The sequence below is a fragment of the Hypanus sabinus genome, chromosome 10 (genome assembly GCF_030144855.1).
Source record: "Hypanus sabinus isolate sHypSab1 chromosome 10, sHypSab1.hap1, whole genome shotgun sequence".
Taxonomy (NCBI): Eukaryota; Metazoa; Chordata; class Chondrichthyes; order Myliobatiformes; family Dasyatidae; genus Hypanus; species Hypanus sabinus.
This window is the reverse complement of record NC_082715.1, coordinates 126197347-126224906: the sequence shown is the minus strand read 5'-3', so window position 1 is coordinate 126224906 and position 27560 is coordinate 126197347. Positions and strand designations below refer to the sequence as shown.

Genomic DNA, 27560 nt, shown 5'->3' with positions numbered 1-27560 from the left:
TATGTTCGTAACCATATTTATTTGTTTTCTTAACAAGAAGTAGAAACCAAAACTTACAGTGGGCTATTCTTTCCAGCAAGAATATTACATTCAGGTTAACTAACCTTACAACCAAGATGTCAATGTCACAATATAATAAATTCAACATAAATCAGTTAAACAATATGAATAGTGATCAGGCTACAGAAAAGCAAAATTAACAAAATAAGATTACTGTAAATGCAGCCATCAGGTTTTATAATGTAAAGATAGGTTTGTCGCTTCTACCACCTGGTCACAGAAAATTCAGAATGGACACCAGTTCAGCTAATAAGCAGACCAGACAAGCCCCATTCCAGATTTGTGAATCATTTGCCTAATTTTCTCCAGCAAGACCTTATTCCAAAACGTCCGCCTATCTGGGCTTCAAGAATGATCATGTGTGGGATTACTCAGGAGAAGCTCGTCCACACCAATATCGTCTTAAACATTGTTGTTTCTGTAAAATTAGCTTTCAATGGCTTAATTCGGAAGTGTGTGGACTGAACGTGATCTAACCTATCCATAGGACATGCAACGTAGGAATGAGAGGAGTAAGTGACAGGTGGTCAGTACTGTTGCCTCACAGCTTCAAAGACCCAGGTTCAATCATGAATTTGATTGCTATCTGTGCGGGGTTTGCATGCTCCCCTGTGAATGCACAGGGTTTTTCCCCCACATGCTAAACACATAGGTTAATTAATTTTCTGCTGTAAATTGCCCCGGTAGCAGGAGAATTGGCATAATGGGAGAAGCTGATGTACATGCAAGAAGATAAATGCAATTAGTATTGTTGGGTATTTAATGCTTGGTATAATTGGATGCTTGATACATCAAGCTTCAAGCACCCAATTGCATTGATCCTGTTTACATTAAGGCTCTGTACTGTATGATTGGGAGCCTCTACCATTCAACTACATTTTGGATTATGTAAATTGGTTTCAGATTTCCAGTATCTGCAGTAATTTTTCATGAATAATCTATATTGTGTTTCTGAACTTCAACAATTTTGGTCCCATAACCTTTAATCTAACAATTTCAGTTTTTACATTTGAAATTGCCTCAGCTTTCTGGAGGAAAAAGATCCAGATTTCCCATACTCCATGGAAACCATAATATTCACAGCCTTCAACTGCTAGATATTCCTCATACCCAATTAGCTCCATTAATAACATACAAGTCATAGAATATAAATGATAGGATATAAATGCCGTAATTACAGTTGCAAACAAAAGTAATATAAAATAGTATTAAGAAAAGATCAAGCAACAGCTTTGGGAAGAAGAAAGTAAATATCTTCTGGTATGAGTTTTGCATTTTCTTCTTGACTTGATGTTCATGAGGAGGATTTCCATCTCACTATGGACATTATTGCATGTATTGTGTACATTAAGGTGGCCAGATATGCAAACACCTGAAAGAGCAAGATACAATGATGTTTCACAAGAAAATGTGCCAATAATCTCCCTGCAGTTCCCTTCATGACATCCTTCCCTTTATTTCATTGTCCACTGTCCTCTCTTATTAGATTCCATCTTCTTCAGCCTATCACTTACATAGTTCATCTCCCAGCTTTTACATCATTCCCACGATAACATCCCTCACTGGTCCATCATCCCCTCACCTGCGTCCACCTATCATCTGCCAGCTCCACTCCTACTCTCCACCCTTTTATGCTGCTTGACCCACTGAGTTTTTCGAGTATTTTTCATCTTGCTCCAGACCACCAGCATTAGCAGTTACTCTTGCGTCATAATAGAAAAGCTTTAGCCAGACAAATAGCCACAGATTTGGATTACAGCAAAGATCTTAGCATGGATAAAGCAGTGGATGATTGGCAGGAGGCAAAGAGTGGGAATAAAGGGAGTCTTTTCTGGTTGGCTGCCAGTGACTTGTGATGTTCCACAGGGTTCTGTGTTGGAACTTATTCTTTTCACACTATATGTCAATGATTTGGATGATGGAATCGTCAGCTTTATTTCAAAGTTTGCAGACATATGAAGATAGGTGGAGGGGCAAGTAGTTTTGAAGAAATAGGGAGGCTAGAGAAGGACTTAGACAGATTAGGAGAATAAGCAAAGAAGTGGCAGATGGAATACAGTGTTGGGAAGTGTATGGTCATGCACTTTGATAGAAGAAATTAAAGGGTTGACTATTTTCTAGATGGGAAAAAAAATACAAAAATCTGAGGTGCAAAGGAACTTGGGAGGCCTTATGGAGGATTTCCTAAAGGTTAACTTACAGGTTGAGTCTGTGGTGTGGAAGGCAAATGCAATGTTAGCATTCATTTCAAAAGAACTAGAATATAAAAGCTAGGGTGAAGTTTGGTGATATTAGGAGTTTGAGGGGTGAAGTTTGGTGATATTGATGATATTAGGAGTTTGAAGAGATTTGGCATGTCAACAAATACACTCAAAAACTTCTACAGTTGTACCGTGGAGAGCATTCTGACAGGCTGCACCACTGTCTGGTATGGAGGGGCTACTGCACAGGACCGAAAGAAGCTGCAGAAGGTTGTAAATCTAGTCAGCTCCATCTTGGGTATTAGCCTACAAAGTACCCAGGATATCTTTAGGGAGCGGTGTCTCAGAAAGGCAGCATCCATTATTAAGGACCTCCAGCACCCAGGGCATCCCCTTTTCTCACTGTTACCATCAGGTAGGAGGTACAGAAGCCTGAAGGCACACACTCAGCGGTTCAGGAACAGCTTCTTCCCCTCTGCCATCCAATTCCTAAATGGACATTGAAGCTTTGGACACTACCACACTTTTTTTAATATATGGTATTTCTGTTTTTGCACGTTTTTAAAAATCTATTCAATATATGTAATTGATTTACTTGTTTATTTATTATTATGTTTTATTTTATTTATTATTATTATGATTATTATTCTTTCTCTGCTAGATTATGTTTTGCATTGAACTGCTGCTGCTAAGTTAACAAATTTCACCTCACATGCCAGTGATAATAAACCTGATTCTGATTCTGATTCTGAAATGTTGAGACTTTATAAAGTATTGGTAAGGCCTCACTTAGAGTATTGCGTGCAGTTTTGGGCTCTTATCTTAGAAACGATGTGCTGAAGCTGGAGAGAATTCAAATGGGGTTCATGAAAATGATTCCAGGATTGAACAACTTGTCATATGAAGAGCATTTGATGGCTCTGGGCCTGTATTCACTAGAATTTAGAAGAATGAGGGGTGATCTCATTGAAAGCTATAAATGGTGAAAGGCACTGATAGAGTGGATGTGGAGCGGATCTTTCCTATGGTGGGAATGTCGAAGACAAAAGAACACAGTTTCAGAATAGAGGGGCGTCCTTTTAGAATGGAGATGAGGAGGAATTTCTTTAGCCGGAGAGTGGTGAATCTGTAGAATGTATTGCCAAAGGCAGCTGTGGAGGCCAAGTCTTTATGTATACTTAAGTGAGAGGTTGATAAATTCTTGATTAGGCAGGGCATGAAGGGATATGGGGGGACAGAGGCAGCAGATTGGGACTGAGAGGAAAATTGGATCAGCCATGATGAAATGGTGGAGAAGACTCGATGGGCCGAATGGCCTAATTCTGCTCCTATCTCTTATGATAACATGCTGGAAATGAATGACAAGTTCTTGAAATATAACCCAGGCAGTTCTTTGAGAAGTAGCCACACCTCATAAAACTCCTTATACCAGCTGTGACCTGTACTTGTTTACCTCGCTTTATTTGGAATGACAGTCAGCCTGAGGCAATAGCTCACCAAAGGCAATGAGCTTCAGTGCTCAATGACTCCGCTTCCGCCACCCCAGCAACATCAGTAGATGTCAGGGAGATTCCCTCAGCACCATAATTGCCTTTACTGTCTGAGCTAGGACTTCTAGCCACAGAAAAGGAGAAGGAGGGAAATATTTTCGCCAGTAATTTTACAGGAAGAGAACTGAGGGCATGCACATGTAATGGTGAACTACATCTGCTGTAATTTTAAAGAATACAGTTCTGCCACAGACATCGTGCATCACCTAATGCATTGCCAGGTAATTTTTAGCACAGTCAGATGCAGAGTATAGGTCTCTCCATTGAAGGATTTGCCTTGATCCAGTTAGTTAAACACTTTTATACACAATTTCCACTTCTCAACATAAAGAATCTGTTGTGGACCCAGCATGTAAGTGCCATTATGCAGAAAGCACAGGAGCGCCTCTACTTCCTTAGAAATTTGCAAATGTTTGCCACGGCATCTAAAGCTTTGATGAACTTCTATGGATGTGTCATGGACAGTATATTAAAAGATTGCATCATGACATGATATTGAAACACCAATGCCGTTGAATGGAAAATCCTACAAAAAAATTAGTGGATATCCAGTCCATCTTGAGTGAAGTTCTCCCCACCATTGAGTACATCTACACGGAGCCCTCTTGCAGAAAAATAGCATCCAGTATCGAAACCCCATCACCCAGGCCATGCTCTCTTCTTGGCTTGTATTGATAGCAAGGTATGGTTTATTTTTTGAGTTTCTATTTAAAGCAAAATTTTGGTGAATGATAATTGCCACTGTGAAAGTAATCAGATTGAGTTAAACTGCTGCAGGATCCTGTAATGTGCTGAATTGTTCCTGGTTTCTTTTGGCACTTTCTGCATTTATCATCTTGAATTTGTTGGTCTTTTATTATTTTTTTTGATCAATTTTTGTGTCAACTAGCTGTTCCTGCGTTGTTCTGTGTCTGGGAAGAGGCCTCCAACACTGAGCTAGATGTTCAATGCTTCCTTGTCGACATCTAATCTGCTCAGATCATGGAGATGTCTTCCATGGACAGCCATGCTCTTCCGTTGGTTAGCTTTCTCTTCAATAGTGATAATAACTTCATTTTTCTGGGCTGTACCCTCATTTAAGCTTAGTGGTGTGTACTTCTTATCAAAATTGCATATGCTTGTCTGAAGTCCTGAATCCTGTTTTTGTTGATGAAAATATATCCTTTCAAGTTTTATCTGACTGTTGTGTAGATTTTTAAAGTCTGTTATTCCTCTTCCCCCTTCTGTCCTAGGTAGAGTTAATCTAAGCACTTTCAAATGTACATAATGTTTTCTGAAATTTGTCCTTTCAGTTCTTATTTTTCTTTGTAACTTTCCATCATCATCATTATTATTATTGTTGTTTCTTCTCTCTTGTATTTGCACAGTGCATTGTCTTTTGCACATTGGTCATTTGTTCTGTTGGGTGTGGTCTTGCATTGCTTCTATCATGCTTCTAGTATTTACTGAGTTTTCCCCCATGAAAATGAATCTCAGGGTTGTATATGGTGACATCTACTGTATGTACTTTGATAATAAATTTGGTTTGAACTTCAGATATTTTAGAATGAGACTGAGTTGATTAAAATAATTGGGTCAAACTTGTTTCCTATTGTTGGTTATATGTAGAAATTACATGGACAACTTTTGCAACCACTCACTGTGTCAATGTACAGTTATGTTGGCTTTTGACCTAAAGTTACAAGATCCTGTGCGTAGAGTTACAGTGACATCAGCAGCAAGTTTGAACCATTGTGTCCATCACGTCCTTGCCAATCAGAGGCACCCACCTGGACTAAACCCATCCGTTCCAAAATATTGAAAGAATGTGGAGTGGTAGAGACATTACAGCACTAAAGTGGTCATTCTGAACAATTCCTCAATATTTCAAATATTTATCTACCTCTGCCTTAAATGTTTCCGATGAAGTGGCTACCACCACCCTCTGGGGGGGGGGGGGAAGAATTTCAGGGATTCACTGGAACTCTACAGACCTCTGTTTCAATGAGACCCTTATTTTGTAACTATGCGCTTTGGTTCAAGAACCTGTCATAAGTGAAAACATTTCAACATTCACCGTCAAGTCCTATTCAGATATTGTATGTCTGAATGAGGTCTTTCCTCATTCTTCTACAGTTCAAGAAATATAGCCTAAAATTCTGGCCTTCTTTGATGTTACTAATGTACAAAGACTTACTGTGGCAGCAATGTTCAGATTATGGATCTTTTTCTCAAATGTTATGAGACGTATTAAGATAAACCTTGTGTCACTGGTCTCCAAAATGGCGACACTTAAATAAAACACAGCTGCAAAGAAGTGGTAGAAAACATCCTGGAAGAGAAGCAGAAACAGACAATGAGGAACCAATCTACACAATCATTTTACAAATGGCTTCTTCACTGAATTAACGTTCCACCTATTGAGAAAAATGAAGTGATTTCAGGAGTGAAAGCTCTCAAAAAACTGTAATTACCAAAAATACTTAGCAGGTCAGGCAGCATCTTTCTTAAAATAAAAGTGAGTTAATGATTCACATTGGGTAGGCTGGGAAAAGTTAGGAAAGCAGTGGGATTTGTATTGCAGACAGGGAGAGGTGGAGAGAACATGGCAATATCTATGGTTGAGTGAATTTTAAATGTTAATGTAGCCTAGTTAATTGCAGCTGCTGTCTAGAAGAACATCCAGTGAACATCCTTCTGACAGTTCATGAAACTACTTCTTTTGTGTCTTCCTCTTCTTTCAGATGTGGTTCTACTACTTCTGGAACATGGGATCAATATTTTGGTGGTACATTTTCAGGCTGAACGAATGATCTGGTGTTTTGCTGTCTCCAAGGGTGTTCAGAGAGGTTTCAAGTGAATTGTGTGGTCTCGAGGCCAAGAAGCCTGAAGATGATTGACTCTGTTTCTTGCTGATCTTGCTGATTAAAGGGTTGAGGATGATTGAAATCATCAAGGAGAGAGAAGCTGGCGTTCAGCCCTGTCTACCAGCCTCTCCCGCGCTGCTGCCAGAGGAAGGCATCTACGTGTCTCTCTCTCACCCACTGCTCCCAGAGGAAGGCCCTTGTGTTCGAATGGTCTCTCACTCTCCTGCTTGCTCGACACTGCCAGAGGACGGTGCCTGCATGCAGGGCCTTGGGCAAGGTTTAATCAAACAGTTTGTGGAGTGCACCCTGTGGATCACATTATGATGTGCTTGCGGCTTCTGTTCACTCCTTTTACTTCTTGCTGTTTTCTGCAATTTTGATCAGGGTGACCTGCAGTTTGAACTGAACTGAGCTGTACTCAATATGCCTGGGCCCGTTTGATGACTCTGTGTGCTTATGTTTTATATTCTGTGTTTTTCACTCACGTTTTTGCCATTTGCATGATGGGGATTTGATGTTTATCTTTGAACGGTTTCCATGGTTTCCACTGTTCCGTGGGCTGTCAACGGGCAGAAGAATCTCAGGGTTGTACACTGCATACATACTTTGAGATATGTCAAGGATTCCTGAGCAGCTTTGCAATAACAACACAAACAAAATGCTGGGGGATCTCAGCAGGCCAGGCAGCATCTATGAATACAAATAAACAGTTGACTTCTCAGGCCGAGACCCTTCATCAGGATTGGAATGGAAGGGGGAAGATGAGAGAATAAGGTGGGGGGAGGACATTAGAAGATGATAGATGAAGCCAGGCGAGTGGGGGGGGGGGGGGAAACAGGATGCAGTAAGAAGCCGGGAGACGGTAAGTGGAAAAGAAGGAATCTGGTAGGAAATGAGATCCATTGGAAAAAGGGAAGGAGGAGGGGCACCAGGGAGAGGTGAGGAGAAGGGGTAAGAGGCCAGAATGAGGAACTAAAGAATAGGGAAGAAGGAGGGGGAAATGTTACCGGCAGTTGGAGAAATCAATGTTCATGCCATCTAGACAGAATATGAGGTGTTGATCCTCCAAGCAGAGAGGCCACACCAGAATCAGAAACAAGATGCAAGATGCTGAAAGAACTCAGCAAGTCAGGCAGCATCTTTCGATGTTCTGGGTCTGGAATCAATGGATTTCTTCCATCAGTATTTACTCAGTAGATGGACACAGAGCCTATAGAAGTGAGGCAAAGAAGCAGTGAGTTCATGGACCCTATACAGATTACAGAGGAGAAGGTGTTTACTGTCTTGAGGCAAACTAGAATGGATAAATCCTCAGGGCTCGACAAGGTGCTCCCTTGAACGCTGTGGGAGGCTAGTATAGAAATTGCAGGGGCTCTAGCAGAGATATTTAAATCATGTGAGGTACATGTGAAGGAGGGTAGCTAATGTCATTCTGCTGTTTAAGAAAGATTCTAAAATGAACTATGGAAATTATAAGCTGGCCAGCCTGACATCAGAGTGTGGCGCATGGCCAAGTGGTTAGTGTATTTGACTAGCAACCTGAAGATCGTGAGTTCAAGCCCAGCTGAGGCAGCGTGTGTGTCCTTGAGCAAGGCAATGCTCCAGTCTACCCAGCTGGAAGCGGGTACCGGCAGTAAAATGCTGGGTCTATCAACCTTGGGATAGACTGGCATCCTATCCGGCGGGGGGTGGGGGGGGCTGGAGTCTAGCTTCATGCCACAGAAACTGGCGTAAGCCAGTTCATCATAAGCCTGATGAGCCACAAAGGCTCGAGACAGGACTTTGACTTTGACTCTGACATCAGAAATGGGAAGGTTATTGGAAGTTGTTCTAAAGAACATATGAATATATGGATATGTGAATATTTGGATAGACATGATCTGATTAAGGATGGTCAGCATGGCTTTGTGTATGGTAGGTCATGCCTAATCAATCTTATAAAGTTTTGCCAGGAAAGTTCATGAAGGCAAGGCAGTGGATGGTGTCCATATGACCCATAGGACCAAAGTCCCTCATGCAAAGTTGGTCAAGAAGGTTCAGTCGCTCAGCATTCAAAATGAGGTAGTTAACCAAATTAAACATTGGGTTTGTGGGAGAAGCCAGAGAGCAGTAGTAGATGGTTGCCTCTCGGACTGGAGGCCCATGAGTAGTAGAGAGCCACAAGGATCGGTACTGCGTCCATTGTTGTTTGTCATCTGTATCGATGATCTGAATGATGCTGGTTAACTGTATCAGCACATTTGAGGATGACACCAAGACTGGGTGTGTAGCACACAGCGAGGAAGACTGTCAAAGCTTGCGGTGGTATCTGGACCAGCTGGAAAAATGGTAGATGGAAGTGAATGCAGATGGAAGGTTTTGCACTTCGGTGGGATCGTCCAGGCTAGGTTTTAAACAGTAAAGCACTGAAGAGTGCGGTTGAACAAACGATCCGGGAATACAGGTCTATGAGCCACAGGTAGATAGGGTTGTAAAGATTGGGCTTCATATATCAGTGCATTGAGCATAGGAGATGGGATTTTATATTTGTATGAGACAATGGTGAGGCCAAATTTGGAGCATTGTGTGCAGTTTTGGTCACCTACCTATGGGAAAGATGTAAATAAGGTTGAAAGAGTACAGAGAAAATTTACAAGGATGGTGCTGGAACTGGAGGAACTAAGTTATAGGGAAAGATTGAATAGGTTAGGACTTCATTCCTTGGAACGTAGAAGATTGAGGGGAGACTTGACAGACATATACAAAATGATGAGGCACATAGATAGGCTAAATGTAAGTAGGCATTTTCAATTCATTTTGGGTGGGACTATGACTAGAGCTCATGGGTTAAGGGTAAAAGGTGAAAAGCTTAAGGGGAACATGAGGGGAAACTTCTCATTCAAGGGGTTGTAAGAGTGTGGAACAAATTGCCAGCACAAGCATGCAAGCTCAATTTCAACACGTAAGAGAAGTTTGGATTGGCACATGGATGGTAAAGGTATGGAGGACTATGGTCCACGTGCAGGTCGATGGGAGTAGGCAGCTTAACTGGTTCAGCACAGACTATATGGGCTGAAGGGCCTGTTTCTGTGCTGTATTTTTCGATGACCCTATGACTCAGTGACTGGTCTCGACCCCAGATATCAACTCACAAAGAACAAGTTTTCTCACAATGTAGATATAGTTTGCAAACTGATAAGACAATCTCTTCTAATTGAAAGATTGTTTGTTAAAACTCCCTGAGTTTTCCCCATTGTGAACCGCACAGAGGAAGCAGTTGGTAAATGCTTATGGAGGCACACGTGACTGTGGATGCTGGAAATGTGAAGCAACGTACAAAAGAGTTGGAGGAAATCAGTGAGTCAGATGTTACGCTCGTAATTGGGGGATGGTGAATACAGAGCACACCAGCACGTCAGCGTTCAGGCTATTCAACTGAACTTCATTGATACCCTGTTTGTCCAATATGTGAACTCCTCCTACGTGGGAACGGCCAATCGAGTGACATAGGTAAAACACTATTATCTAATACATCTCTGCTTCTTGGAAAGAAAAAGAAAAACTAGGTGTGTGCTTCTTGTCTATAGAACTGCACTGAAATTATAGTCACTGAAATTGAACGATTCAGTTCACTTTACCCATAGCACGAAACTTGTGCTCCTTACATAAACAAAAAAAGAATTGCCATATTATAATGGCCTTTCTCTCTGTTTTTAATGTCTCTCATTCTCTTTGTTTTCCTCCTTTTTTCATCAATTCCTTATTTTTAAGAACAGTCCCACTTTGTGAAATGTTTTCAACATTAAGACTCGTTTTTAAAAACACTGAATCTTATGGAGGTCAGGGTAGACTACCCGAACACTCTGACAAAGTGAGAGGACTATTCTGCCTCTTTGGTCACCTGCCCTGAGCTATTAGGCTATGTTGTGCTCAAGATTGATGGTGAATACAGAGCACACACCAGCACAACAGCATGCGGGCTATTCAACTGAACTTTATTAATACTCTCCTTACACAATCTGTGAACTCCTCCCCATCTACCACTACATCAGGCAGCACCTATGGGGCAAGGTGGATAAGCGACATTTTGAGTTAAGACCCTTCATCTGGACTGGAAAGAAGGTCGGGGAGATAGCCAGTGTAAAGATATGGGGGGGGGGGGGAGTGGGAAGACCTGGAGCAAGAGCCGATGGGTGAGGAGATGACAGGCAGATAAGTAAGGAAGTAGAGTGGGAGTGAAGTTAGAAAGTGAAGAAGATTGAATCTGATTGGAGAAGATAGTGGATCACGGAATGAAGTGGGAAAGGAAGCAATGGCAGGAATGTGATGGGCAGATAGAGAAGGTGGGGAAGGGGATAGAAACAGGTTGATAGGGGCTCAGACAAGTATAGGGATAGATCAGGAGAGGAAAGAAAAGAGACAGAGATGTGGGGCAGCTTTCTGGAGTGGGAAAAGGATAGGCATCATTTAGATCAGGAGGAAAAATAAAGGCTGGATGAAACAGACAGCAACAGTTACTAGAAATTCTCATGATCAGTTTGGATAATACCCATGTGGGATATGAGGTACTATTCCTCTAATTTGCACTTTAACTTTGACCTGGCAGTAGAAAGTCTGTAGACAGACAGGTCAGAATGGGAAAGGAAAGTGGAATTAAATTGGCTGACTGCTGGAAGAACCTGGGTGGTAGAGTGGATGAAATGAAAGTGTTCGATAAAGCAGTCTCCCAGTCCACATCAGGCTTCTCTGAACCAGAGTACAAAACTTTCCCACAGAATAGGGGTAGCTTGCTACAGCTAGTTTACTTCCAATCGATAGGCTTTTGGGATGTGAGAGGAAACCGGAGCACTCAGAGGTACCCCACTCATTTTGAGGCAGAACATGTAATCCCCACACACACAAATAAACTAATAAAGATTCCAATTTGTTGATTGAGGCATGGAGCAAACATGAACTTAAATTAGGAAAATCATTAGGATATTATAAATCAGAAAAAAAATCTTTATAAAAAGAAAAAGAGATGAGAATGGATATTGGACCGATGGAAAATGACGTTGGACAGGTAGTAGTGGGGTACAAAGAAATGGTGGACAAACTTAATAAGCATGTTGTGTCAGTCTTCACTGTGGAAGAGGCTGGCAGTATGCCAGAAAGTCAATAGTGACATGGGGCAGAAGTGAGTGGATTTGCTACTACTAGGGAGAAGATACTTGGGAAGCTAACGTTCTGAAGGTAGATAAGAGACCTGGACCAGATGGTCTACACCCTGTGGTTACAAAAGAGATGGCCAAGGAGACTGTGGAGGCATTAGTAAAGATCTTTCAAGAAACATTAGGTTCTGGAATGGTTCCAGAGGACTGGAAAATTGCAAATGTCACTCCACCCTTCAAGAAGGGAAGGAGGGAAAAGGCAGGAAATGAAAGGACAGTTAACCTGAATTCAGTGGTTGGGAAAGATGTTAGGGTCCATTATTATGGATGAGGTTTTGGGGTACTTGGAGGCATGTGATAAAGTAGGCCAAAGTCAGCATAGTTTCCTTAAGGGGAAATCTTGCCTGACAAATCTGTTAGAATTCTTTGAGGAAATAACAGGCAGGACAGACAAAAGAAAGTCAATGGATTTTGTTAATTTGGATTTTCAGAAGACCTTTGGCAACCTGCTGCACTCGAGGTTGCTAAGCAAAATAAAAGTGCATAGCTTTGCTGGAACAATACTAGCATGGATAGAAAATTGGCTGACTGGCAGGAGGCAAACTGTGGAAATAAAGGAAGTCTTTTCTGTCTGGCTGTGGGTGACTAGTAGTGTTCCACAGGGGTTAGTGTTGGTATTCTGCTTTTCACTTTTTATATCAATGATCTAGATGATGGAATTGATAGTTTTATAGACAAGTTTGCAGAATTACACAGATTAGGAGAATGGGCAAAGAAGTGGAAGTTTGACACAGCAGTGTAAAGAAGTGTACGGTCAAGTACTTTGCTAGATGGAATAAAGGAATTAATTATTTTCTAAAAGGGGAAAAAAGTTCAGAAATCAGCAATATAAAGTGACCTGGGAATCCTTGTGCAGGGTTCCCTAACAGTTAACTTGCAGGTTGAGTCAGTAGAAAGGAAGACAAATGCAATGCAATGTTAGCATTTATTTTGGGAAGACTAGGATATAAAACCAAGGATGTAATGCTGAGGCTTTATAAGGCATTGGTCAGACTGCACTTGTGACATTGTGAGCTGTTTGGCTTCCCTAGCTAAGAAAGGATGTGCTGGCATCGGAGAAGGTCCATTGGAGGTTCACAAGAATGATGCCCAGAATGAAAGAGTTAACATATCAGGAGCATTTGATGGCTCTGGGCCTGTACTCACCGGTTTAGAAGAACGAGGGAAATTTCATTTAAAACTATGAAATAATGAAAGGCCTAGATGGAGTGGACATGTAGAGGACGTTTCTTATAGTAGGAGAGTCCAGGACTAGAGATTCATCATCCAAATACAAGGACGTCCCTTTAGGACAGAGAGGGGGACGTATTTCTTTAACCATAAGGTGGTGAATCTGTGGAATTCATTGTCATGGGCAGCTGTGGATGCCAAGTCATTGGGTATATTTAAAGTGGAGTTGATAGGTTCGTAATTAAGGGCTTTAAAAGATATGGGGAGAAGGCAGTGGAATGGGGTTGAGAGGGATAACAAATCAGCCATGGTGGAATGGTGAAGCAGACTCGATGGGCCGAATGGCCATTCTGCTCCGATGTCTTGTGGTCTTAGGTTCCAGGAGTTAGAGTATTACAGCACGCTTGCAGTGGGAACAGTGTGATAATACAGAGCCAGTTAACAGACATAGACTTACCACCACAGTCATTGCAGAGGACCTCTTCTGAGCTCCAGCGAGGTACAATATGAGCAGCAATGTAGTTACAACAAAGCAGAAGACCGAGACAAACATCAGCCAGCCTTGATTTCCAGCGAAAGGAACTCGAGACGAAGCCACAAGGATCCACACAAGGCCACCAAAAACCTAGAAGCACAAGACAAAAGAACAGTTAGTGAATAAAATAGTCACCTCTTTTTACTTGTAGTTTGAAATGAAGGGAAATTTGGAACGCAGAACACAGGACAGTACAGCGCAGGAACAGGTTCTTCAGTCTATTATGTCCTGCTGAGCTAATAACAACTAAACTATTCCCTTTTGCCTGCACATCTCTCCACTCTCTGTATGTGCTTAACACAGATCCTCTTAACACCACTTTAGTGCCTGCCTCCATCGCCACCCTGATTAGTGCATTCCAAGCACCCACCACACTCAGTGTAATAAACTTGCCCTGCAAGTTTTGAACTTCCTCCTTTTCACCTTAAATATATTTCATCTAGTATTAGGCATTTCAAACCAGGAAAAGAAGATACTGGCTGTATATTCTATACCTCTCATGATTTTATAAACTTCTACCAGCTCTCCTTTCAACATTCATTGATGAGATAGAAAACTAGTTATTAACGTTGAATGCCAGAGCAGAATTTTAAGAGTCCAAATAGCCTGTTCTTGCTCATTTTTATGTCCTTGCAGACATTTCGGTTTATTCATAATTCCCTTGGCATTGCCCAAAATAATTGTCAAAATCCCTAACCTTGGAAGACCCTTAACTTGGAGCATCATACATCAGCACATTGACTTGGCCCACCACAGCCCGCACTTGAAAGGCAGGATCATTATTCAGTAGCAAAACAGCAACAGTGATCACTCCGTGGAATGGACTCCTTTGGGAAATGATGAAAGGAACTAATACCGATTCATTTTGGGGTAATGTACAAAGTAATTGTGAACTGACATATAGTAAGTACAGCACGTTGGGAGGGAACTGATGCCAACTGTGAACCTGGGATGCCCAAATCTTTCACCTTTGAGGCTTGTGTCTTTCTTTGCATCTGTATGGACTATCCAGAAGCTGTTGTTATAATTTGGCAATATCTCCATTCTTACTGTGCAAAATGAAGGAGTTGGAGAGGTGAATGAGGCAGAATTCCTCCTGCATTAATGACTACAGATCTGTGCAAATGTCTCAAGACTGCATCTAACAGGAATACTGTACCTTCTAAACAGAGTGGCCCTCCAAGGGTGACTGTTGTAGTTTCCAATGAATAACAGGTGACTAGAACCAATGAATATAGGTCCCTCAGAGTCACAGAATTCGTCAGTGCGGAACCAAGTGCTTTGGCCTGTCAAGTCTGCGCTGACCATCAAACACCCTTTGATATAAATCTCATCCAGATTCTAATACTCACCCAGAAACTGGGGGATAAACCCAGAGAACCTGATGTACTGGGGACCAGGACTGCACCCCTGTCATTAGAGCTGTGAGACTGTAGCTCTACCGACTGTGCTGAGTTGTAGAGAGGGGATCATTATCTTAAGCCTTGAATTTGATTCACAAGTCAACCGTGAACATGGTTCTTTCCTGGAGTCTGCTTCACATTAGTTTTAGCTATTATCCATTGTTATATCTGACCTTAGCTTCCAATACGGCCTCTGCATCACCTTTGGGTTTCAGGTCTGTTTTCCATCTCTCTTTTACTTCTGTCATTCCTTCATTTTCCTCAGCTGCATTTTAACTCCACTCTGAACGAGAGCCTCGAATTCCTCCTTAGCTCCAGCTGTCCGGAAAAGGGTTGGAACCCTGAGCATTTCACCACCCACCCGTTACACAAACAGGCAGGGAATAGAGGGATAGGGACCATAGGCAGGCAGATGGGATTAATCAGACTGGGACTGGGGTCAGGCATGGTAGGCACTGTTCTATATTTCTTTGAGGCAGGTAGGGAAGCAAAATCCATCAACAGCGACCCCCACCACCCAGGTCATGCTCTCTTCTCACTGCTGCCATCAGGAAGAAGGCACACGAGCCTCAGAGCTCATTCCAACCAGGTTCAGGAACTGTTATTACCCCTCAACCATCAGGCTCTTGAGCCAAAGGGGGTAACTTCTCTCAGCTTCACTTGCTTCATCATTGAGATGTTCCCACAACCAATGGGCTCACTTTCATGGACTCTTCATCTCATGGTCTCAATATTTACTATTATTGTTCATCCTTTTTATATTTGCTCAGTTTATTGTGCAGTCTGGTTAAATGCCTTTGTTGGGCAATCTTTCATTGATTCTGTTATAGCTATTATTCTACAGATTTGTTGAGTATGCCCACAAGAAAATAAATCTCAGGGTTATATATGGTGACATATATGTACTTTGATAATAAATTTACTTTGAACTTTGAATTGAACAAAGTAAGATTCTTTATCCATCCTTCTTACATTTTCTTCTTCAGCAGTCTTTTAGGATTGAGGATGACAATATTCCACTCCAGATTTGTGGATCCTGAGGTGGCAAGTGAGGTCAATGTAGACTCTCCCACCAAGAGAGCAGGATGCATCTCAAGCAACTGCATATTTTGCAAGGTGATGCACTCGTTTTCTGACATTTATCCATGGTTTCTGGGTTCTCTCAGTGCCGGAACTAGATACATTCAATGCCACCCAGTAAGCTGTACTTTGATTCAACTTTAACTTGGAGACAGAGGCAAGTTGTAGATAGTTGTTTTTCTGACTGGAATCCTGTGACCAGTGATGCTTTGCAAGGATCATTGATACACTTAAGTTATTCCGATGAGATTGAGAGCTTAGTGACATGGTGTCAAGACAACAACCTTTCCATCAATCTCAGCAAAACAAAAGAGCTGGTCTTTGACTGTAGGAAGTGGTGCAGAGTGGATGCCCTTGAATGCATCAATGACGCTGAGATGGAGATGGTTCAGAGTTTCAAGATCCATGTCTAAACAATACCATTTGTTTGTCCTGGTCCAGCCATGTAGGTGCCATGGCCAATAAAGTACAGCAGCATCTCTGCTTCCTCAGACGACTAATAAAATCCAGCATGGCCTAATAGACCCTCATCAATGTTTACAAATACACCATGGAAAGCACCCAGTCCGGATACGTCACAGCTTGGTATGGAACTGCTCAATCAGGATTGCAAGAAAGAGTTACAGACACAGCTCAGCACATCATGGGAACCAGCCTTGCCTCCATTGACTCCATCTACACTTTAGGCTGCCTCAGGAAACCACATAACAAAATCAGGCTCTCCCACATAGGGAATTCTCTCTTCTCCCGTCTCCCATAGGGTGCAGGATTCAAAAGTTTGCAAACACGAGCCATCAGGCTCAAGGACAACTTCTATCCTGTTGATCTAAGACTCTTGAATAGACCAGTAAAAAGATGAACTCTTGATCTCTCTTAATGTACCTTCTTCTGCTTTGTGCCCCTTCCTTTCTACCTGCACCACCCTTGCTCACTAAGTATAACTCTAACACAATGTTTTGCTTCCTGGTATTGCTTTTCACTGTTGATCAACTTTACGTACTTGTGTTTTGGGATTCTATGAACAGATGACATATGAAACTATTTTTTCACTGTATCTTGGTACATGTGGCAACAAGAAATCAAGGTCAAAATGTAGGTGGTCTGATTAGTAACTATGCAGATGGCACAAAAATTGGCAAAGTCGTAACTAGTGAAGAAGCTTGTCAAAGGATTCAGTGGGATATAGGCCAGTTAGAAATGTGTGCAGTGAAATGGCAGATGGAGGTTTATCTGGACAAACGTGAGATGTAATATCTTGGAAGGTCAAGTGCAAGAGGATTGTATACAGTAAATGGCAGGGCACTTAGGTGCAAGTCTGCAGATCCCTGGAAGTGGAAATGCAAGTAGATAGGATTGCCTTCATTGATTAGGGAATTGTTAATAAAAATAAGGAAATCACATTGCAACTGAATAAAGCTTCAGTAAGGCCATGTTTGGAAGTCTCCAGGCCAGGTCTTTTTGCGCTGCCACTGGAACCCCCAAACCCACTTCGCCCACCAACACTCTGCAGTCCCGTGTTTCTCAGGTCCTACTGCCAGCTCTTGGGTCCTCAGAGATTCCATCTTCCTCTCATCCCACTGTCCCTGAACATCCCAACCCTCCCCTCTCCTCCGATACTACCAAAACCCCTTTCCCCACCCCTCTGATCACAGCTCTCATCCATGCCGGGCCCTCGTCATCCTCTCGGACCTCCCCCTCTCTGAGGCAGAATGTTCTGGCCTCACTAAGGTCCTCAGCTTTGTTGCCCTGCACCTACACCTCAGTGAGTTCCAGGCCCGCTAAGGCACCGAGCTTTTCTTCTGCCGCCTCCGTCTTTGTGTCTACTTCTTTGGCAAGGACTTCCCACCCTGCACCGATGACCCCTTCTCCTGTCTTCAACCCTCCTCCTCTTTCTGGACACCCAGCTCTTGTCTTCTTCCTGCTCTGGACCTTTTCATTGCCAACTGCTGGTGGGACATCAATTGTCTCGACTTCACCATTCTTCTTTCCAATTCCAACCTCACTTCTTCCGAACGCACTGCTCTCCAATCTCTCCACGGTAATCATAACCTCACCATCAAATCTGCAGATAAGAGGAGTGGGGGTGCTGTAGTAGCTTGACAGACTGACCTCTACCTTGCTGAGGTCAAACAACAACTCTCAAACACATCCTCTTACTTACCCCCCACTAAGGAGCACCAGGCCATTGTCACCAACAGCATCGCTGACCTTATCAACTCTGGGGATCTCCCAACAACTGCCACCAACCTCAAAGTTTCCACACCCCACACCTGCCGTTTCTATCTCCTATCCTAGAACCACAAACTTGGCTGTCCAGGTAAGCCCATTGTTTCTGCTTGTTCCTGCCCCACCAAACTTATATCTGCATAACTCAACTCAGTTTTATCCCTCTGCATCAGTCCCTACTTACCTACATCCATGACACTTCACAGTCTCTTGATCTTTCTCAATGATTTCACTGTGGATGTCCAGTCCCTATACACCTCCAACCCCACCAGGAAGGCCTCAAACCTCTCCGTTTCTTTCTGGATACCAGACCCAGCCAGTTCCCCTCCACCACCACTCTCCTCCATCTGGCACAAATGGTCCTCACTCTCAACAATTTCTCTTTTGGCTCCTCCCACTTCCTTCAAACAAAAGGTGTAGCCATGAGCATATGCATGAGTCCCAGCTACGCCTGAGTGTTTTGCTGGCTACGTGGAACAGTCTATGTTCCAAGTCGACACTGGTATCACTCCCCAACTTTTCCTGTGCTACATTAACGACTGCATTGGTGCTGATTCCTACACCCATGCCAAGCTCTTCGACTTCATCAACTTTGCCTCCAACTTTTCCCATCCTATTTCACTCTGCCTCCTCTTCCAGTTGCCTATCACTTTTCTCATGATTTTCCCTTCTTCTGCTACCCATAGTTCTTTCCCCTTACATTCCTTCTTCACCTTTCCTGCCTATCCCCTCCCTGCTTCCCCTCCCAGACCCCTTGATCTCTTCTCTGATTGGCTTTTCACCTGGTACCTAACAGCCTTCTCCTTCCCACCCTCCCCCCACCTTCTTTATAGGGCCCCTGCACCCTCCTTCTTCAGTCCTGACGAAGGCGTCTCGGCCCAAAACGCTGACTCCTCATTTCCACAGATGTTGCCTGACCTGCTGAGATCCTCCAGCTTGTTGCACATGTTGATTTGACCACAGCATCTGCAGTGTACTTTGTTTTCTAAGAAACTTACGGTGCTGTCGTGTCTTTGAAATTCATCAGGATTTTGCTGAACTTTAAGAATATTAGCTGTAAGGAGAGTTTGGACAAACTTGGATTGCTTTCTCCTGAATATCAGAGATGGAGGAGTAACTTAATCAAAGTATAGAAAACTAGGAGGTTTATTCAGGGTAGATAATCTCTTTCCTAGGGTGGAAATGTCAAAATTAGAGGGCATAATTTTAAGATGAAAGGAAGGAATTTGAAAGGAGATTTATGAGTTTTTTGTTTACAGGATATTAAGTGCCTGGAATACATTGCCAGGGGAGACAGTGAAAACAGATATGATATCAACATTGAGGAAGCTCTTGGATGAACATCAAGATAGCACTGTACTAAATCCAAGAATGTGCAGATATTACACGCTAATGTTTTGCTATCACTTCACAAAACCATGCCTTCTGAGCTGTTACCACTGCGATCTGCAGCCTGTAACTTCCCTTTAAGAAAACATACTTCTGAACCGTCTAAATGCACCAGCGATTTTACGATCTCCTGAAGGACTTGGTGAACTTGACTCTCAGGGATTGCAGGTACAGCACCTGAAAGCAGCCGGATATCTGCCATTGACGGAAAAGAGGAAGTTGGGAGTGTCTTCACACCAGCCTGAAGCAGCTGGGAGCATGACTTTGCCCCGTAGCATCCTGCTAGCCAATGGAAGCAAAGAGACAGAACATAAGGGCAAGATCGCTGTGTCAGAGAATGAGAGATTTCTGCATTCTCTGCTTCACTGAGGCATATCTCACCCCCCACGCTCCAGACGTGTTGTCAAAGGGGTTCTCAATCCAGAGGACATGAAAAAATTCACCACAATTCTCATGGACTTTATATGACACTTACAAACAATTGTGTTCCCATAAAATCATTTAGCGTCACCACCCGACATCAAGGCCAAGATGAACCAAGAGATCCACAATCAGCCAAGGGCTAGTTTGGCAGCATTCAGGACTGGCCTTCCAGGAAAGTACGTGAGGTCCAGGTGCAGCCTCCAGAAAGGCATCGCACACACCAAGTGGGAATTCTGGACTAAACCTGAATTTAATTTAGGTTCATGAACTCCCTGAGGCTGATGTGAGAACATCCTTCAGGAGGGTGAACCCACAGAAAGCGTTTGACCAGATATTGTACCTGGAAGTCCTGTGCTAATCAGCTGGTTAGGCGTTCAGTTACATCTTTATCCTTTTGCTTCAGCAGTCTGAGATACCCACCTGCTTCAATTACACCTGTGCCCAAGATGAACATGGTAACCTGCTTTAATGACATCATAACACTACAGTCAGTGGCTACTTTATTAAGTACCTCTTGTGCCTAATACAGTAGCTGCTACACTGAGTGTACGTTTGTGATTTTCTGCTGCTGTAGCCCATCCACTTCAAGGTTTCATATGTTGTATTTTCAGAGATGGCTTTCTGCACACCACTGTTGTAGCACGTATTATTTGAGTTACTGTCACCTTCTTGTCAGCTTGAACCAGTCTGCCCATTCTCCTCTGACCTCTCTCATTAACAAGGCATTTTTGTCCACAGAACTGCCGCTCTTGTTTTTCACACTACTCTGTACAAGTTCTAGAGACTACTGTGTGTGAAAATTGCAGATCAGCTGTTTCTGAATTACTCAAACCACCCTGTCTGGCACCAACCATCATTCCATGGTCATAGTCACTTGGATCATACTTCCCCCTTCTGATGTTTGATCTGAACAACAACTGAATCTCTTGACCATGTCTGCATGCTCTTATGCACTGAGTTGCTGCCACGTGATTGGCTGATTAGGTATTTGCATCAACAAACAGGTGTATAGGTTTACCTAATAAAATGGCCACCAAGTGTACATCCACTATGCTGAAGTGTTGTGAGAGGCTGGCCGTGTGGTAGAGAAGTGACTTGGATCCACTCCAACTTGCCTACCATCGCAATAGCTCAACAGCAAATGCCTCTTCATTGGGTCTACACTCAGCTCTGGAACATCTGGACAATGAAGATGCATACAGTACATTAGGGTGAGTTTCACTGGCTATAGCTCAGCATTCAGCACTATCAGAACTAATCACTAAGCTCCAAGATCTGGGCCTCCATACATCCTTGTACAAATAGATCCTCAATTTCCTCACTTGCAGATACCAGTAGGTATGGATTGGACGCAACATCTCCTCCACAATCTCCATCAGCACAGGTTCATCACAAGTGTGTGTGCTTATCTCCCAGTCTACTTACTTCATATTTATGATTGTGTGGCTAAGTAAAACTCCAATGCTATATTTAGCTTTGTTGATGACACTACTGCAGATGGCCGAACCAAAGATAGTGATGAATCGTCACGTAAGAAGGAGGTTGAAAATCTGGTTGAGTGGTGCCACCACAACTTCTCTCTCAATGTCAACAAAACTAAAGAGTTGAATATTGACTACAGGAGGAACAATCCAGAGGTCCATAAGCCAGTGCTTATTAGGGGATTGAAGGTGAAGTAACTTTATATTCCTTGGTGTTACTTTATCAGAAAATCTGTCCTGGGACCAGCATGTATATGCCATTACAAAGAAGGCATGACAGGACCTCTAATTTTTCAGAATTTTGCAGAGATTCAGCATGCCTCTAAAACTTTGACAAACGTCTACAGATACACAGTGGAGTTTATCCTAACTACTTGCATTGTAGCCTGGTACAGAAGCACCAAAGCCCAGGAATGGAAAAAGCGACAGAAAGTGATGGATAGAGCTCAGTCCAGCACTGGCAAAGACCTCTCTATCGTTGAGCACATCTATACGGAGCACTGGCACAAGAAAGCAACATCCATCACCAAGGACCCCCACATTCCAGGTCGTGCTCCCTTCTCACTACTGCCATTGAACAGAAGGTACAGGAGCTTTAATCCCACACCACCAGGTCAGGAACAGTTATTAACTGAACGTACATGGAAAACTTCACTCACCTCAACCCTGAACGATAGACACACTTTCAAGGGCTCTACAATTTATGTTCTCAGTATTATATTTTTTATTTGCACACTTTGTCTTCTTATCTACATAGGTTGCTTGTCAGTCTTTGTTTATTCATAGCTTTTTGCATAAATTCTATTCTATTTGTTTGCCTATAAATGCCTGAAATAAAATGAATCTCAAGGTAGTATACAGTGACACATACATACTTTGATAATAAATTTACTTTGACTTTGACGCGAACATAATGTGAACAGGTAGGGAATGGAAGGATGTAGACTATGTGGAGGCAGACATGGAATTTATATTGGCATTACAGCGCAGAAAAATTGGCCTGTTCCTGTGCTCCTCTGCTCTATGTTCTAAATTCTGCATGTAAAACTGCCCACTATTTCTGGGATCTTGCCAAAATCTTATATTTCGGAGGACAGTGCTACGCAGAGGGGACCGATCAGTAGAGGACCTTGGTCTTGGGGATGTTAAGTGCAAGTGTCACCTTCTCATACACTTCAATGAATATCTAGGATAGCTAGGAGACTAGAGAACTTACATGGGCATCTAAATGTGTGAAGCAAAGTCCCCAATTCCTGTTGAATGATGACATCAAAGGTATTAGTAAGGACAGAGGGGGAATCTTAAAGAAGGAGACATGGTAGCAAAATTCGGAGGTAATCGTTCAAAACTGAGGTGAGAAGAAACTATTTCTCACAGAGGGTGGTGAATCTATGGAATTCTCAGCTCCAGAAGATTGTCCTGACGAAGGGTCTCGGTCCGAAACGTCGACAACGCTTCTCCCTATAGATGCTGCCTGGCCTGCTGTGTTCTACCAGCATTTTGTGTGTGTTGTTGTTTGAATTTCCAGCATCTGCAGATTTCCTCGTGTTTGCTCCAGAAGATTGTGGCAGCTAATCAAAATAAAGTAGACCCTTTTTTTTGAAAAACTGGAGAATTGAAGGGAACTGTCGCAAAAGAGAACCATGTTCCCTAAGGCAAAGCAGCCCTGATCATGTTGAATGGCAAGGCAGGTTTGAGGATCCAAATAGCCTATTAATGTTCTCATGTCACTGTACATCTGGAGAGATGGAATCCAATCTGTGATTCAGAGAACAGTCCAGTTTAGGGACGGGCTTTTCAGTCCATGTTGCTGTGCCTAACTAATTTACCATTGATACCTAATCCATTCTACTTGCATGTGGTCCATATCCTTCCATTCTCTGGATATCTGCATGCCTATCTGAGGGCCGCTGAAATGTCTCCATCATATCTGCCTCTACTACCACCCCTAGCAGTGCATTTCAGGCACCCACCCCTCTCTGTGTGGAAAACCTGCCCTGAGTATCATCTTTGAACTTCTCCCCATCATCTTAAATGCAAGTCCTCTAGTATTAGACATCTCAACCCTGGAAAAGATACCAGCTATCTACTCTATATATGCCTCTCATTATCTTGGGAACTTAGACTCCACAACTCCAGAGAAAACAACCTTAATGTGTCCAACCTCCATGTATAATTCAGGCAGTATCCTGGCAAACCTTTTCTGCGCCCTCTCTGAAACCTCTGCATGCACCAAATGTGGTCAGACTGGAGTTTTATGAAGTGACAATGTAACTTCCTGACTCTTGAACTCAATGCATTGACTAGACCTTGAGCAGGAGTTCAGTTCTTATGGAGTTGTCCATAACTATGTCTTTGATCAACTCTTATGGTCTTATCAGAGGGCACAGCCTCCAAATTCAGGAGCCACTCTTGAAGGAGAGGGGACATGTGGCATTCTCTTCAAGCCTCAAATGTTATGCCCTTCTCCATTCCTGATTCCATTAATTCCAGTTGGGTTACAAATGCCCTGAGGTATCTTGAGCAAGAAACCTGTTCTTCCAGTATTTCACTAAACAATCAGAATGTATAATTAAGTGAAATCTGGGAGGGCAATGCTCAGCTGGCATCACTACATGTATGTACTCACGGTTCCAGTGGAGGAGACCAGAAGGATAGCAGGAACTATCGATCTCCAGATCAATAGTCTAGAATTCTGCAGGTGCATTAGCTTAACTGTAATACCAATGCCCATTTGGTAAAGTGGTTAAGGTCAATGAGCCTACTGAAAAAAGTTCAAGAATCAAACTTGAGGGTCTTTAGTTGAAATAATTCTGCCGTGTATTTTCTTAACTGATCTATTGACTGAGAAGAGAAGAAATAAAGCAGGATTAATCCATTCAGGCCCTTCTATTGATACTATTATTCAATATGATCACAACTGATCTTGTACACTAATAGCAATTTTCCTGTAGTAATCACATATCTTTCAACCATAAGATCAAGGGGTCCCTGTAGATACTTTGTGAATGTTATTTACTACTAACACATTGGTAATTGGTTTATTATTGTCACATGTACCAAAAAATAGTGAAAAATAATTGCATCCCAAAATTTAAAGTTCAAAGTAAATTTACTATCAAAGTACACATATATCACCATACATAACCCGGAGATTTGTTTTCCTGTGGGCATTTCAGCAAATCTATAGAATACTAACTATAACAGGATCAATGAAAAATCAACCAGAGTGCAGAAGACAACAAACTGTGTAAATGCAAATATTAATTAACAGCAATAAATAATGAGAACATGAAATAACAAGATAAAAGAGTCCTTAAAATGAGATCAGCTCATTGTTTTGGGAAACATCTCACTGAATGTAGTTAACTCCTTTGCTCAAGAGCCTGATGGCTGAGAGATTGTAAATATTCTTGAACCTGGAGGTGCAAGTCCTGAGCTTCATCCTGGGGGGGTGGGGGGGGGGGAGAGTGAGGATTCTTCAGATCATTCCAAAATATTAGTTCACCTAGGGCAGCCTTGTAGCATAGTGGTTAGTGCAGCAGTTTACAGCACCTTTCCAAGGATGTAATGCTTAGGGTTAGTAAGTTGTGGGCATGCTATGGTGGCCCTGGAAGTTGGGTGACGCTCCAGGGCTGCCCCTAGCACATTTGCGATGCAAACAGCACTTACGTTTCGATGTACATGTAACAAATAAAGCTGATCTTTATCTTTACAAAGGGAAAGGCACTAGCAGAGTGCAGATTATTCTAGACATCAGAGTTGTTTAATGTCATTTCCGGTTCAAGTGTAAAGGAGAACGAAATAACTGTTACTCCAGATCCAACAGCAGGATAAATTGTCCTTAGACCCAATAGTGTATCTTTTCAAGCTTTTGTAACTTTGGCCTGATGGGAGGGGGAAGGAGAAGGTATGTCAACGGTGGGAGAGGTCTTTGACCACGTTGGCTACTTTCCTGAGGAAGCAGGGACAGTCTCGTTTGTATACCTGTACGGATCACAGGTGTGTTTGACAGGACAATTGCCCAGCATGAGCGATATCAATTTGACTGCCCATATTTTTCGATTTTATTGAATCCTGAGATTCAGTAATTATGTTAGATTCAGTGATGGTACAGTAGCATAGTGGTTAGCAGAGTGCTTTACAATACCATTAACCCGGGTCCAATTCCTGACGCTGTCTGTAAGGAGTTTGTACATTCTCCCTGTGACCATGTGGGTTTCCTCCGGGTGCTCTGGTTTCCTCCCACAGTCCAAAAACGTACCGTTTGCTGGGCTAACTGGTCATTGTAAATTGTCCCATGATTAGGCTTGGATTAAATCAGGAGATTGCTGGGCAGCAGGGCTTGAAGGGTCTACTCAGTACAATATCTTAAAAAAATAAATAAATGCTTGTCTTTATACTGGCCAAATGCAAATACGTCAGGGCAGATGCAAAAAATAAGTTTCTAGAAAATATAAAACAGTGCCGTTGAAGCAAGAAAAGTTGATCATTAAAGAACAGCTTTGCACCAGCATTGACTGCTCAGTTGCTGTGCATATTAAGCCTCCATAACTCCCTCAGTTTAAATTTATGGCTCTGTAATTCACCTGCCCTACAGGCAAGCAGGTGACTTATGTTGCACCCTCTGACCAATCCCAAAACTTAAATAAATCCTTGCAAAGCTATAAACTCATATTAGCAGTAAGAACTGAAGGACAAAATAACCTTTAGGTTGTCTCATGTCTTTTTTACTTCATACTGCATTTAACAGGTTCTACTGCATTTGACAGTTTAGACACAAATACCTAATTTTTCCTCAACTGTTTGTTCGCCTAACTAATGAGTGGTTGCAAAACTGAGACACGTTTGTGACTGCAGAAACTAAAACCAGTTAAAGGCAGTTTCTCTCTATTTTACAAGCATGTACTCAGTTCCCACAGACTCATTGAGAGAGAATAGGCTTCCTCTCTCAACATTTATCATCCATTATCTTACTTTTGTTTATGCAAAAAAAAATAAGTTGCCTTCTCATGTTTTACCCAAAACAATTGCAATTATTTATTTCAGTCTCCACTTCTTCAAACTTCCTATTTTCCTTTGTTCCATTCTCTCCCTACATTTTCTCTCTCTCTCGTGGCCCCATCTCTTTCCTTTTATCAATCCTTGTCTCTCGTTTGCACTCCATCCTTTCCATTTTCCTCTCTTTCCCTGACCCTGCCACCCTCACTTCTTTCATTCCTTCTCTTTCCTCTCCATCAACGCCCCCCTCTCTTAGGGGCACAGCACAACATTTTACAGTACCGGCAGCCCAGGCTCAATTCCCACCACTGCCTGGAAGGAGTTTGCACGCTCTCCCCGTGACTGCGTGGGTTTCCTCCGGGTGCTCCGGTTTCCTCCCACAGTCCAAAGACGTACTGGTTGGTAGGTTAATTGGTCATTGTAAATTGTCCCGTGCTTCAACTCAGATTAAATCGGGGATTGCTGAGCAACACGGCATGAAGAGCCTATTCCAGGCTGTATCCCAATAGTAAATAATAATTAATTGATTCAATTGTCCCCGTTCTGAATATTTTGTACTCGCACTGGTCTCTTCTATTTCCTTTTCATCTTCCTCCTTCCTTGTCAGTCTTTCTCTCGGTCTCTATTGCTCTGCTTGATTCCTTACACATATCCACGTCCTTTACTGCATTTACGCCATTTACCAATTTTTTTTCTCTTTCCAAGGGGTATCAAAGAACCTGGCAGAATCATACTGCATTTCACAGGATCAATGCTAAACAACACGTCTACTAGAAGAACAATAAAATAATACTTACAAATTCAGCTATCATCAAGAGTTCTGGAAATGACGTACAAACTTTCAGCCCAGATGGTATGGGACTACCTGAATCAGCCGGAGTTGACATGGTGCACTGAGAAAGTCTCAAGAAAGGTGGCTTAGTGAGTGTGAGTGCAGTCCCAGTTACCCAACACTCTAAAGTTGTGCTTTAATGAGCTTCAGGATTATACTCATAGCTAACTAAGG

General features: G+C 42.5%; 1 protein-coding gene across 1 annotated transcript; it reads right to left on the bottom strand.

The window, feature by feature from the left end:
* LOC132401087 (myelin and lymphocyte protein-like) lies at positions 1 to 27560 on the bottom strand. Its single transcript, XM_059982904.1, has 4 exons — positions 27352 to 27560; positions 13474 to 13641; positions 5988 to 6122; positions 1 to 1432 (listed from the first exon to the last, which is right to left on the bottom strand). The coding sequence occupies exons 1-4, from the start codon at positions 27439 to 27441 to the stop codon at positions 1355 to 1357; spliced, it is 471 nt and encodes a 156-aa protein (XP_059838887.1). The 5' UTR covers positions 27442 to 27560; the 3' UTR covers positions 1 to 1354.